Source organism: Lethenteron reissneri, chromosome 36 (genome assembly GCF_015708825.2).
Source record: "Lethenteron reissneri isolate LAM-NWPU_2019-01 chromosome 36, ASM1570882v1, whole genome shotgun sequence".
Taxonomy (NCBI): domain Eukaryota; kingdom Metazoa; phylum Chordata; class Hyperoartia; order Petromyzontiformes; family Petromyzontidae; genus Lethenteron; species Lethenteron reissneri.
In genome coordinates, this window is record NC_083814.1 from 11,715,095 (window position 1) to 11,727,249 (window position 12,155).

Sequence of the window (12,155 nt, forward strand, 5' to 3'; positions counted from 1 at the left end):
GGGGGCTGAGTGGGGAGGGGCTGGGAGGGGGGGGCGGGGGGGGGCTGAGTGGGGGAGGGACTGAGTGAGGGGGGGGCTGAGTGGGGGAGGGCTGAGTGGGGGGGGGGGCTGAGTGGGGGAGGGACTGAGTGGGGGAGGGCTGAGTGGGGGGGCTGAGTAGGGGGGGCTGACTGGGGAGGGGCTGGGAGGGGGGGCGGGGGGGGTGCTGAGTAGGGGGGGGGGGCTGAGTAGGGGGGGGCTGACTGGGGAGGGGCTGAGAGGGGGGGGGGCTGCGTCTTATAATCCGGACGAGACGGCGGTGAGTAAACCGGCATCACGGGTGGCGTCATCAGCCCGCGACCACCACGTGTCTACGGGCCACATCATCAGCTGTTCGCAAACTCGCGTTGCCGCACGACGCGCAGCTACAGCGAGGCTGCGTGTAAACACTCACAGCTGTCCCTTACATTAAACTAACAACACAGCAGCAACAACAACAACCATAGCTATACTAGCAAACAGTCTAAGCGTCGGGGTGACCAACAAGCCATGCTGCTGGAGCTTATCGCGGGCAGCGAGCGGAGTGAATTCGTGCTCATAGTCGGTACGTGTTACGTGGTCGGGGTTTATTGTAATCGTCAGCCATGGTCAGTCCACTGCTGGATGAATGCATCTCCCCCCCCCCTCCCCCGCTACGTCCCTGCGATGTCACTACGGTATAGTAATCCACAGCAGCACGTGAGAAGGGCCCGTCTAGGAGACGGAGCGGCGTGGATTGTTTGATGATGATGTGCCCGCTTGGAAGAAGGATCTTTCTGGTGTGCCTGGTATGACCGGCCCCCGACTGGGCATGTGTCGAGATAAAGGATTCTGATGTAACTGATTGGTGGCGGTGCCTGCATGTCACCTACTGTGGATAGTGCTGTCGTGTTGATTTGGTGCTGTAGACCCAATGTGTTGTTTGTCACTTGCTGAGCCACCCCTACGTCTCAGCTCATCGGGAGTCTAAATAAAGATTCTGCACGAGGGGTTTTTTGTTTGTTGGGTTACTTCGCGTAAATATATAAATGTGTCTTGAAACCTACCACCACCCGACACAGCCAGTTAGTAAAGGGTTTGTCACGTAAACAGAACGTGGCCAATTCGTCACTAGTCCAGCACCACCGGTGTGTTGGAGAGCCAAGGCACAACATTTACAATCTTGAGTACGACGTTTCGCCAGTAATTACAACCAGCTTCATCAGGCGACAGATTGTAAATGTTGTGGCTTGGCTCTCCAACACACAACCGGTGTGCTGTACTAGTGACAAATTGGCACGTTCTGTTAACGTGACAACCCTTACTAGTTGGCCGTGTCGGGTGGTGGCGGGTTTAACGACACACATTTACTCGATCTAACCCCAAAACACCTGCATTATGGATGATATTGGTCGCGAAAGCCTACTGCGTGTTATAAAGATTCTGATTTTCCCTGTTCTGGCATGCAGATTCCCTGGCGCAGCCGGGCAGAGCCTTGCTGAAGAGCCTCATGAGAGGCGCTGCCCTGCGGTGAGAAACGCCTGCTCCGAGGCCGCTGTACAATGCAGCGTCTGTGAAAGAAAAGAGATTTACAGCTTTCGATTTAAAGCTTTCGTGACTGCAGGGATTCATCTTCTTGGTTCTTTCGGTAAAGTCACGTAGAAGGGAAATAATAAAATAAATAAAATAAAACATAATAAAATTTCGATTTAAAGCTTTCGTGACTGCAGGGATTCATCTTCTTGGTTGTTTCGGTAAAGTCACGTAGAAGGGAAATAATAAAATAATAAAAATAAAATAATAAAATTTCGATTTAAAGCTTTCGTGACTGCAGGGATTCATCTTCTTGGTTCTTTCGGTAAAGTCACGTAGAAGGGAAATAATAAAAATAAAACATAATAAAATTTCGATTTAAAGCTTTCGTGACTGCAGGGATTCATCTTCTTGGTTCTTTCGGTAAAGTCACGTAGAAGGGAAATAATAAAAATAAAACATAATAAAATTTCGATTTAAAGCTTTCGTGACTGCAGGGATTCATCTTCTTGGTTCTTTCGGTAAAGTCACGTAGAAGGGAAATAATAAAATAATAAAAATAAAACATAATAAAATTTCGATTTAAAGCTTTCGTGACTGCAGGGATTCATCTTCTTGGTTATTTCGGTAAAGTCACGTAGAATGGAAATAATAAAATAATAAAATAAACTTTTTTTTAAATATAATATTATTTTATAATGTTTTATTTTATTTTATTATTTCCATTCTACGTGACTTTACCGAAAGAACCAAGAAGATTTACAGCTCATCGGATTCCTCCAGGATAAATATTCAGATTCTGATGCAGCAGCACGACGTCGCTTATCCGAGCGTCACGTATCCGCGCTGACTAATGAACTCACCCACACCCAGTGAAGACGTTTTTGTAACGTGTAAATGCCACTTTTTTGTATTTGTTCACGCATCGGAGCTTTTTCTGTAACGAGGCTTAAATTGTCGTGATCTTCGCTGGTAAAATGAAGATTGTTAAGAAGATGAATATAGAGTTCACATCGGTGAGCGTCATCTTTGGTCCGTCACGATGCTGGCGATGCTGATGCTGGTGATTGCGATGGTCCTTAAAGTCTCACTCCCAACACCATGAACACTAAGATCAATAGCATCAACTACCATCAACAGCATCAACACTGATAATTGTTTTTTTACCCTTTTATCTGGCAACAAAACTGACATCTATTTTTACAAGGAGTCATGTTTGCATAGACCACAATACCTGCAGTCGGAATGCAAACAAAAAGCATAACTCTGATAATGATATGCACTGTCCTTGAAGTTGATTGGTCCACACCCGAGACTCGGGTGTCAGTTTTGTTGCCAGATAAAAGGGTAGAAAACCAATTATCATATTTTTTTACTGGCAAATGAGGTTCCAATGGAGCATCATCAACACTACCATCAACAGCATCAGCACTACCATCAACACTACCATCAACAGCATCAACACTACCATCAACACCATCAACACTACCATCAACAGCATCAACACTACCATCAACACCATCAACACTACCATCAACAGCATCAACACTACCATCAACACTATCATCAACACTACCATCAACACCATCAACACTATCAACACTACTATCATCACTACCATCAACACTACCATCAACAGCATCAACACCATCAACACTACCATCAACAGCATCAACACTACCATCAACACCATCAACACTACCATCAACAGCATCAACACCATCAACACTACCATCAACACTATCATCAACACTACCATCAACACCATCAACACTATCAACACTACCATCATCACTACCATCAACACTACCATCAACAGCATCAACACCATCAACACTACCATCAACACCATCAACAATACCATCAACACCATCAACACCATCAACACTACCATCAACACTACCATCAACACCATCAACACCATCAACACTACCATCAACACCATCAACAGCATCAACACTACCATCAACAGCATCAACACTACCATCAACACCACCATCCGCATTGTCACCTCTCAGGTCAACACGCCACCACTACCCGACCAATGACTGTGGCTGTAACATGCACACTACGCGCCGTCTGCTTCAGTGGACGTTAAAGATCCCCTGACGCCATCCGCAAGAGTGTGCCTTTGTTGTGCAAGTGTTAGGATCCAATTTGTATACACGTACCAGCAGCAATCATCACCCCCTTACAGGCAGCCCAATGCCCCAGGTCACTCTTGCAAATGAGACGATCATGGCCTCTTGCGTTCTCACCTGGTTAAACAAAATACACCTATCCATAATAAATGTACCCATAATAATACTAAATTAACTTAGTATTGATGGTAGTGTTGATGCTGTTGATGGTAGTAGTGTTGATTGTAGTTTTGATGGTGGTGTTTATGCTGTTGATCTTAGTGTTAATGGTAGGAGTGATGATTGTAGTTTTGATGGTGGTGTTTATGCTGTTGATCTTAGTGTTAATGGTAGTATTGATGCTGTTGACGATGTTGTTGATGGTAGTGTTGATGCTGTTGATCTTAGTGTTGATGGTAGTAGTGTTGATTGTAGTTTTGATGGTGGTGTTGATGCTGTCGATCTTAGTGTTGTTAATGGTAGTATTGATGCTGTTGATGTTCGTGTTGGCCCTGTTGGTGGCGGTGTGGGTGACGTGTTTGGCACGCGTGCTGCAGTGGGGAGACCGTTCACGTGTTCCACTGGGAGATGTCACGCTCTGCCGTCAGCGCCGGCCTGGTGCCCGACGTCACGTCCCGGTGAGAGACCTCGCCTGTGCCACCCCACGCCCCGTGGTGCAATCGATAGCGCAACAAAAATAGCCATAATAATATCCGTCGTTGTTTGAGTGCTAAATTGTTCTGGCGGTGTAATGTATGGTACATGTAAAAAGGGAAACAAATCGTGGCGGTTCATCACATTGCTGGATGTCACGTGGTAGACCTACAGTCATAACATGTTCCAAGACAGTTTACCAAATAATAAACATCGTAAACGGATGATGGATCCTTAGTACGTACCTGACGTCGTGTCACTAGGTAATAAACCACGGAAGTAATGTACGTGCCCGCTGTTTGACACAGACAGCCCGTGAAGCTAGCCCCGTTTTAAAACCACGCACCGGATCGGCACGTCGCGTTGTGACGAAAGCGGTCGCGCCGCGTCTGGCCGTGCTGCGGCAGGCTCGTCCACCACGACTGCTTCTCCGACCCGCTGGGCTGGACGGGTTCTGGTGCCCTTATTCCGGAGACGCCGACCGCACCGAATTTTCCGCACGCCCACGGCGTCATCGACCTGCGGGCGGCCATTGGGGGGGCGTCCGGGCCAGACCGGGGGCCGCTGTGCGTGGTTCTGGACTCGCTGTCTCCGTTGCTGCTCCACGCCGGGTGGCCCCGTGTCTTGTCACGCCTCCAAGCCCTCGCCGATCGGCGGCACGATGACGGTGAGTGCTCCCTGATCAGTGGTCGGGTGAAGCTGCGTCCCGGAAGAAGATACGGGCATGGCTTCATTTCAGCTGGATCTGTCTGGGTTAGCCACCCACAAAATATGTCTGCACCCGAGACACCACTAATTTTTTTTTTTATTCTTGCCAGGTAAGGCCCACTGAGCTATATAGCTCTTTTTTAGAAGCGACCTGGCCACAAATGATAGCCCAACAAAGTGGCTTATCATAATCTGGAAATTTATAGCAGCCAAATACTCTAAACGCATATTTCTAAATGTGGGGGATTGAACTGGAGGACCCGAAGAAAAATCCATGCGACCACGGGTAGAACACGCAAACTCCAAATATACAGCAGGCGTCTGGGTCGGGATCAAACCCACAACCTCCTGTATACTAGGCGAGGTAGTTCACATCTTATACGTAGATTTCTAAATGTGGGGGATTGAACCGGAGGACCCGGAGAAAAATCCATGCAACCACGGGGAGAACACGCAAACTCCAAATATACAGCAGGCATCGGAGTCAGAATCGAACCCACGACCTCCTGTATACTACACGAGGTAGTTAACATCTTGCCACCATGGCGCACCAACATCCAGTAATACCCCTTTTTGCTATGGCTGTGGCTACTAGACATGTGCCACCGAGTGCAGTCTACCAGCGACCCATAAAAATACTCTGTCAGAATTTAAGCCTTAGTTCCTGGGGAATTTGGAAGACATTTCTGTGGTCCTTTAACCCTCGCCTCCACAGCGTTAGATTACAGGTACGCACCACCACCCGGCACGAAACTTTAATATAAAACCAATAGATTTACAAATACTCGGATATGCAAAGAGAACTTTCCACTTATATAGGGGGACCCATAGACTTACTAAAAGACCCACACTACGAGACCCATACACTTACATAGTTACACATTAACTAGCTACTCATATAATTATCTATTTAAAAAGTTAATACCATAATTCTCTGAAGGAATTTGAGACTTTGCACGACTGTGCTAAGCTATGGTTTTATTGCCTGTGACAGCAACACAATAGCAGGTGCATGGGAACCTGGGAGGGCAGAGAGGGCAGTCACCCCCCCCCCCCAAAACCCCCACGAATACCATATTTATCCCATTAAGAGCGTGCGATTGATTTCTGAGAGCTCAACAATTCCTGTTATATACGAACACAAGTAGGGCAAAGTGTAAAGCTATAGAGTCACCGTGGCTTTTCACGCCATAAAATAAATATCTCAGGAATGCAAATGGTAATTGGTGTCCGTAAAAAAAGATATGGTTTTCCAAACACCCTGTTATATGAGAAGCGTGGTATATATATCCAGTTATCCACTCGCATTATTTCGAGGACAAAATGTGTTTATAGTGTCGAGGAAATTCGCTTGCCAGCACAACACAGATTCCGCGACAAATGTACCTTAACCCCGTTTATCTACTGCACTCTATGGACATAAATTGTTGTTATTCGGTTGCGACCTGCGACAACTGTTTTTTGTGTTGAGTTTGTTGTCTTTCCCCCGCACATTCGATGAGAACGGTTGGCTACGTACGGTGTGAAAGAAGAGCAACATGCATAGAAACATACGGCGTTGTCCTTATTTCCTCCAGTAGCCGAGCTTTTGACCTCTCGTCGACCTCTCATCGACCTTCTCGTCGACCTTGTCGTCGACCTTCTCGTCGACCTTCTCGTCGACCTTCTCATCGACCTTCTCATCGACCTCTCAACCCCTGGGCAGGTGTGCAGGTGCGGCAGGTGGTAGCGCTGCTCCACGGGGACGCGCACGCGGAGGGCACGACGGCGGACGCGGTGCGCCACGCCGCAAGCACCGTGCTCACGCTCACCCCCGCTCCACCCCAGGCGTTTCCGCACGTGCCCGGGTCAGGGTCAACGTCGGGGTTGGGTCAGGCGGCCCCGCGGTCCTGTTTCGACGTCAGCGTCCTGCACAAGCGAAAGAGTGGCAAGGTCGTTCGCCTGGTGAGTGTCGGTCAGTGGTCGGAGGTTGAACTACGCAGCGATCTGTGCTAATCAGAGGTGGTAAGGTGCAGCCCGGCATCTGCAATGGTGCTCGTAGTAGGTTCGTCGCTTTTGTGCGGCTGGTAAATTTATGTTTCTTGAATCACCGCCCCCTCCCGCCACATCGCCTCTGTCCACCCAGCAGTATACGTGGGTAATACCACAGATGAGAGAGTTGAGAGATCGGGAGGTTGCGTGCGGTGAAGCAAAGTTCTGGAATTCCCTCTTGTTTAGACATCTGCTCAGCGTGGCAGAGCGGGTCAAAATACCCTCGAAGAGCTCTCCAAAGCTCTGTCGAGTGGAGGATCCTTCTAGTAACAGTTGTGTGAGCAAGCAGTTGCAGGGCTGCACCTGATTGTAATCATAGTTACAACAATTATAGTCGCTGCACCATACTGCTTTTGCAGTGCAACAGCCGACCACATAAACACGTGATGAAGGCTGACGAAAATGTTGATGATAAATGATGATGACGATTGAAGTCGTACGAAACAATGTGCTGCAGGAGGAGCGCATGGCGGTGGTCGACGGGTTCGAGTCCCGCTTGATAGTGGATGGTGCCAGGTCAAGTGGAGCAACCACCGCTAATTCTGGCGAGGCACCTGTGGTGAGTAGCACAGCCATCCTGACCAACTGAAACGAGCGCAGCTGTGTGCCGTGCCATGCTTAATGCTCTGCTGTGTGCTCTGTTGTGTGTTCAGCTGTGTGCTCTGTTGTGTGTTCAGCTGTGTGCTCTGTTGTGTGTTCAGCTGTGTGCTCTGTTGTGTGTTCAGCTGTGTGTTCAGCTGTGTGCCGAGCCGTGTGCCTTCTGCTCTGTGGATTGCAGTGTGACCCGACTGCCGAGCTGACCTTTAACCTGCGGCTCACGGAGGACGAGCGGAAGGCGCGGGGCCGTGTAGCACTGCCGTACCAGCTCTCCGCCCAGCAGTGCGTTTTCTGCTCACCAGTGTCGCATTTACAGCTGGGATATATCTGGTTGTTTTAAGTTTGTGATACAGGGACTCCTCTACTTGCAAAAGAGTTAGGTTCCAGAGGTCTGTTTGTAAGTCTATTTGTTCGTAAGACCAACTCCACTCCTGTGGATCCCAAACATGTTGTACGTCATGTACACTAAACACGGGGAATGGCTTTAAAAGTTTTATAATCTTCTGTAGGTGCAAATGTCACTGGTTCTTCATGTTCTGCAGATGTAGATGTCACCACCGCCATCTATTGCGTGGCGGTTTAACTTACGACTCTCGGTCCGAACAGGCAACTGGACAAACGGACAGGTTTGTTTGTATCTCATAAAGTTCGTAAGTCGAATGTTCATAAGTAGAGGAGTCCGTGTACTGCATTGGCAGTGGTGCACACAAGCACAAATAACAACACAGAGAACAAATAGAATAAACATTACACACGTCCAGTACAGGCACACAGCCCTCAAAGCAAACTTCACCACCACAACAACAAATAAAATAAATCACAAAAGCAGGCTCGACCTATGAATCAAAATTCAACCACATCAAAAGAAACTGGATCGGAGTGAAGGGATAACGCTGGAGAAAGGTGGTTCAATGAAGAAAGGGTTGGTCCATGCACAGGGGTGCCGTGGTGGTGGGGATGTACGAGTGTGGGGCAATGCCACGGTACAGCCTGGGGTCAGATGAGTGCAGGCCATGAGCCAGGAGTCAGGCAATAACCATAGCAGGAGTTGGGTAGTGGGGCTTGCAAAAGTTGGCTGGCAGGAAGGTCAAAGTAGGCATGGGCTAGGTAACCCGACCACTTGGAGGCCAGTGCTGACGAGGTGCAGTCTTGGATTCATTGCCAAGACCCATGAGGCCAAAGATGGAACACAAAAGGTCAAGACGAGACTAAGGCCGGGAGGAGCCTTATAGGTTGAGGTCACTGTCAGGGCCGGTGCCTCTACGCCAAGTCCTCGCACTGAGTCGGCACCCCTGAGGCCGAGGGCCAAAGCTGATAAAATGTCCTCCAGCCGGCCTTGAGGTTGAGGTCTGGTCTTCAGGACCCAAGCCTGCAGAAAAGAAAAAGTGCAGAAGTCAAAATGGTGTCACCCAACCAACAGAAGTGTTTCTTTGTCAGACCCCCCATGCCTCTCTGTATTCTGCCCACACAGGAAGCAGGATCTGCTGACCTCGGGGGGCAGTGCGTCTCCGACCCAAATAGGGGGCGGCCGCATCTTCTACTGCCCTGACGATGCCGACGACATCGATGACGAGGATCCGGATGATGACCTGGACATTTGAGCGCCGAGCTGGGCAGGAGGGGCGGATGATGATGAGCGGGTGAGCGAGCGAGCGGTGTTAACGAGAGTTCAGCTTGTCAGTCATTGACCTCCAGTGTTTTGGACGTGCCGAAGGTGGCCGAGGAACTCTTCGATGTGTTTCCGGATTGTACTGCGGGTTGTTTGGCATGACGTCCGATGTTTTGCTCGAACGACGGAAGGGGACATTCTTGTTTAGGAAATGAAGCTCAAGCTCAACCTTTTGAAGAAGCTCCCAGGTCCCATCACATGGAGTGAAACGTCGGACTTCGGGCCGAACAAGTCGCGCTGCATCTGAAAAACACGTCGGCACAACTGCGAAAACCTACGCAGTGGTGGCTCAGTAGCTCAGGCAGGTTAAAATTGGTCGTTTCAGGGCCACTGAGCTGCCACCCCTGAGAACCTGAGTTCGAATCCAGGTCTTTAGCCACCGGCGGTTTAAATTGGGATTTCAAGTGGAGCGAATTGATGATGATCTCCGCAATAAGCCATCAAGATAAATAAATTTTTCACAAAATTACATCTCTGTGAATTAATCAAATATACCGGGCACTTGAGAAGGTACAGTGCCCCGAGTGTGGATGGGAGGCATTTAAAGGGTGCAGGAGTATTTATGTAAACACGTCTTTGAAAGACCGTTCTCCAATGTAGGCGGAGGCTACACTGCTTTCCACGAGTTACAAGTGGAAATGCCTTTGTCCCGTATGATGATGCCGAGAGCACAAACGGTGTTTGTCAGATGGCAATTAAAACAGAAAGAAATTAATGCTCTTTTGAGTTTATTCTCAAAGAAATCAAGTCGTCAATGCTGGAATCGGCAAAATAGAGTAACAAGCCACATTTAACGTGATGTGTTTATTTTGTATAGTCATTCGTGGTCGTCCTAAGACCATCACCACTAAATCTTGAGATCCTGATTTATTTAGTCCGCAGGTGCAGACCAGATATTTCACTTGTCCGGTACCAGCTGGTGCGGCATAATGTTACTGGCTCCAATTCCTCTATGTGGTCAGTTAGAGTGAATTTTGTGATGACTGTTTGACATGAGTGGGGTTATCAAATAATTATCATTCGTCATATGTATATAAAATCAGACAGAACGACTAAAGTTGTAATGCCTTAGGTGGCATAAGTTACTACTCTGGCCCGTGGACTAAAACGATTTAGTCACCACGGTGACGAGCTGTTAATTGCCTCGCCCGGTATACAGGAGGTCGTTGGTTCGAACCCGACCCTGACGACGCCCATATATTTGGAGTTTGCATGTTCTCCCCATGGTCGCGTGGATTTTTCTCTGGGTCTTCCGGTTTTTCCCTCCACATTTAAAAACATGCATTTCGAGTATTTGGCTGATATCAATTTCCACATGATAAGCACTTCGTTGAGCTATCATTTGTGACCAGGTTGTGACTGAAAAAGCTACATAGCTCAGTGGGGTCTGACCAAATAAAATAAAAAGTTTAGTCTAGATTTACCCTTGGAATCTCAGCTGCGTCGGCTTAATGACAGTGGGGTTTTGTTGTTGCGGCATTTTGTCTTACGATACCTTATTTATGAAAAAAATAAAAACAAGTAAAAAGAGACGAACGTCACGCCTTTTTTTATTCAAATGGCACTGGATTTTCCATCTGTTTGAAACAACTATCTTCGTGTCTTTTCTTGTGGATTGTGGTCCTTTTATGACCGTTCTTTTCATCTGCGATGTTGCGGATGATGAGACGTAAATGACGCATCACTGGAGGCAAGGGTTGATGGATCACGCAGAGTTGTGAAACTCAGTGGGATGTCAGGTAACATTTAGATGGCGGTACGGTAAACAGATTGAATCCATTTCAGTAGAGCTTTCTGTGTTATCCCCTCATATGCGTCGGGTTTCTCCGGGTACTACGAGTTCTGCCCAATCACTCATTCATGAAAGGGGAGGGGGTGGAAGATGGAAGGGGGTAAGTAGAAGGGGATGGGGGGAGATAGGAGGGAGGGGAGTGTGGGGGAGATGGGAGGGGGGTGGGAGGGGAGGGAGGTGGGAGGGGAGCGTGGGGGGAGGTGGGAGGGGAGCGTGGGGGGAGGTGGGAGGGGAGCGTGGGGGAGGTGGGGGGAGATGGGAGGGGAGTGTGGGGGAGATGGGAGGGGAGTGTAGGGGAGATGGGAGGGGGGTGGGAGGGGAGGGAGGTGGGAGGGGAGCGTGGGGGAGGTGGGGGGGGGGGAGCGTGGGGGGAGGTGGGGGGAGGTGAGGGGGGGAGCGTGGGGGGAGGTGGGGGGAGCGTGGGGGGAGGGAGGTGGGAGGGGAGCGTGGGGGGAGGTGGGGGGGAGCGTGGGGGGAGGTGGGGGGGAGCGTGGGGGGAGGTGGGGGGGGGGGAGCGTGGGGGGAGCGTGGGGGGAGGTGGGAGGGGAGCGTGGGGGGAGATGGGAGTGGGCGTGGGGGGAGGTGGGAGGGGAGCGTGGGGGGAGGTGGGGGGGGGGGAGCGTGGGGGGAGGTGGGGGGAGCGTGGGGGGAGGTGGGGGGAGGTGGGAGGGGAGCGTGGGGGGAGGTGGGGGGGGAGCGTGGGGGGAGGTGGGGGGGAGCGTGGGGGGAGGTGGGGGGGAGCGTGGGTGGAGCGTGGGGGGAGGTGGGAGGGGAGCGTGGGGGAGGTGGGGGGGCAGGTGGGGGAGGTGAGGGGCCGTGGGGGGAGGTGGGAGGGGAGCGTGGGGGAGGTGGGGGGGGTGGTGGGGGGAGGTGGGGGGCCGTGGGGGGAGGTGGGGGGCGTGGGGGGGGGGGAGCGTGGGGGGAGGTGGGGGGGAGCGTGAGGGGAGGTGGGAGGGTAGGGAGGTGGGGGGGGAGGGAGGTGGGGGGGGAGGGAGGTGGGGGGGAGGGAGGTGGGGGGCGTGGGGGGGGAGCGTGGGGGGGGAGACGGGAGTGG

At 50.5% G+C, this 12,155-nt stretch overlaps 1 protein-coding gene across 2 annotated transcripts; it reads left to right on the forward strand.

The window, feature by feature from the left end:
- The first annotated feature begins 349 nt into the window (after positions 1-349).
- Positions 350-10,839, forward strand: ELP5 (elongator acetyltransferase complex subunit 5). Of its 2 annotated transcripts, XM_061566223.1 has the most exons (9): positions 350-583; positions 1,467-1,527; positions 4,208-4,288; positions 4,712-4,971; positions 6,718-6,956; positions 7,501-7,602; positions 7,822-7,922; positions 9,112-9,280; positions 9,458-10,839. In XM_061566223.1, the coding sequence occupies exons 1-8, from the start codon at positions 529-531 to the stop codon at positions 9,239-9,241; spliced, it is 1,029 nt and encodes a 342-aa protein (XP_061422207.1). In that variant the 5' UTR covers positions 350-528; the 3' UTR covers positions 9,242-9,280; positions 9,458-10,839. The 2 variants fall into 2 exon arrangements, with proteins under 2 accessions (XP_061422207.1, XP_061422206.1); XM_061566222.1 differs by having other exon boundaries at positions 9,112-10,839.
- Positions 10,840-12,155: the final 1,316 nt, after the last annotated feature.

What these genes read in the sequence shown, in the direction of transcription:
- ELP5 (XM_061566222.1), top strand. Translation starts at nt 529, where the DNA reads ATGCTGCTGGAGCTTATCGCGGGCAGCGAGCGGAGTGAATTCGTGCTC. An exon ending in ATGAGAGGCGCTGCCCTGCG is followed by an intron (nt 1,528 to 4,207) that starts GTGAGAAACGCC and finishes CGCGTGCTGCAG; the next exon opens with TGGGGAGACCGTTCACGTGT. An exon ending in ATTCTGGCGAGGCACCTGTG is followed by an intron (nt 7,603 to 7,821) that starts GTGAGTAGCACA and finishes TGTGGATTGCAG; the next exon opens with TGTGACCCGACTGCCGAGCT.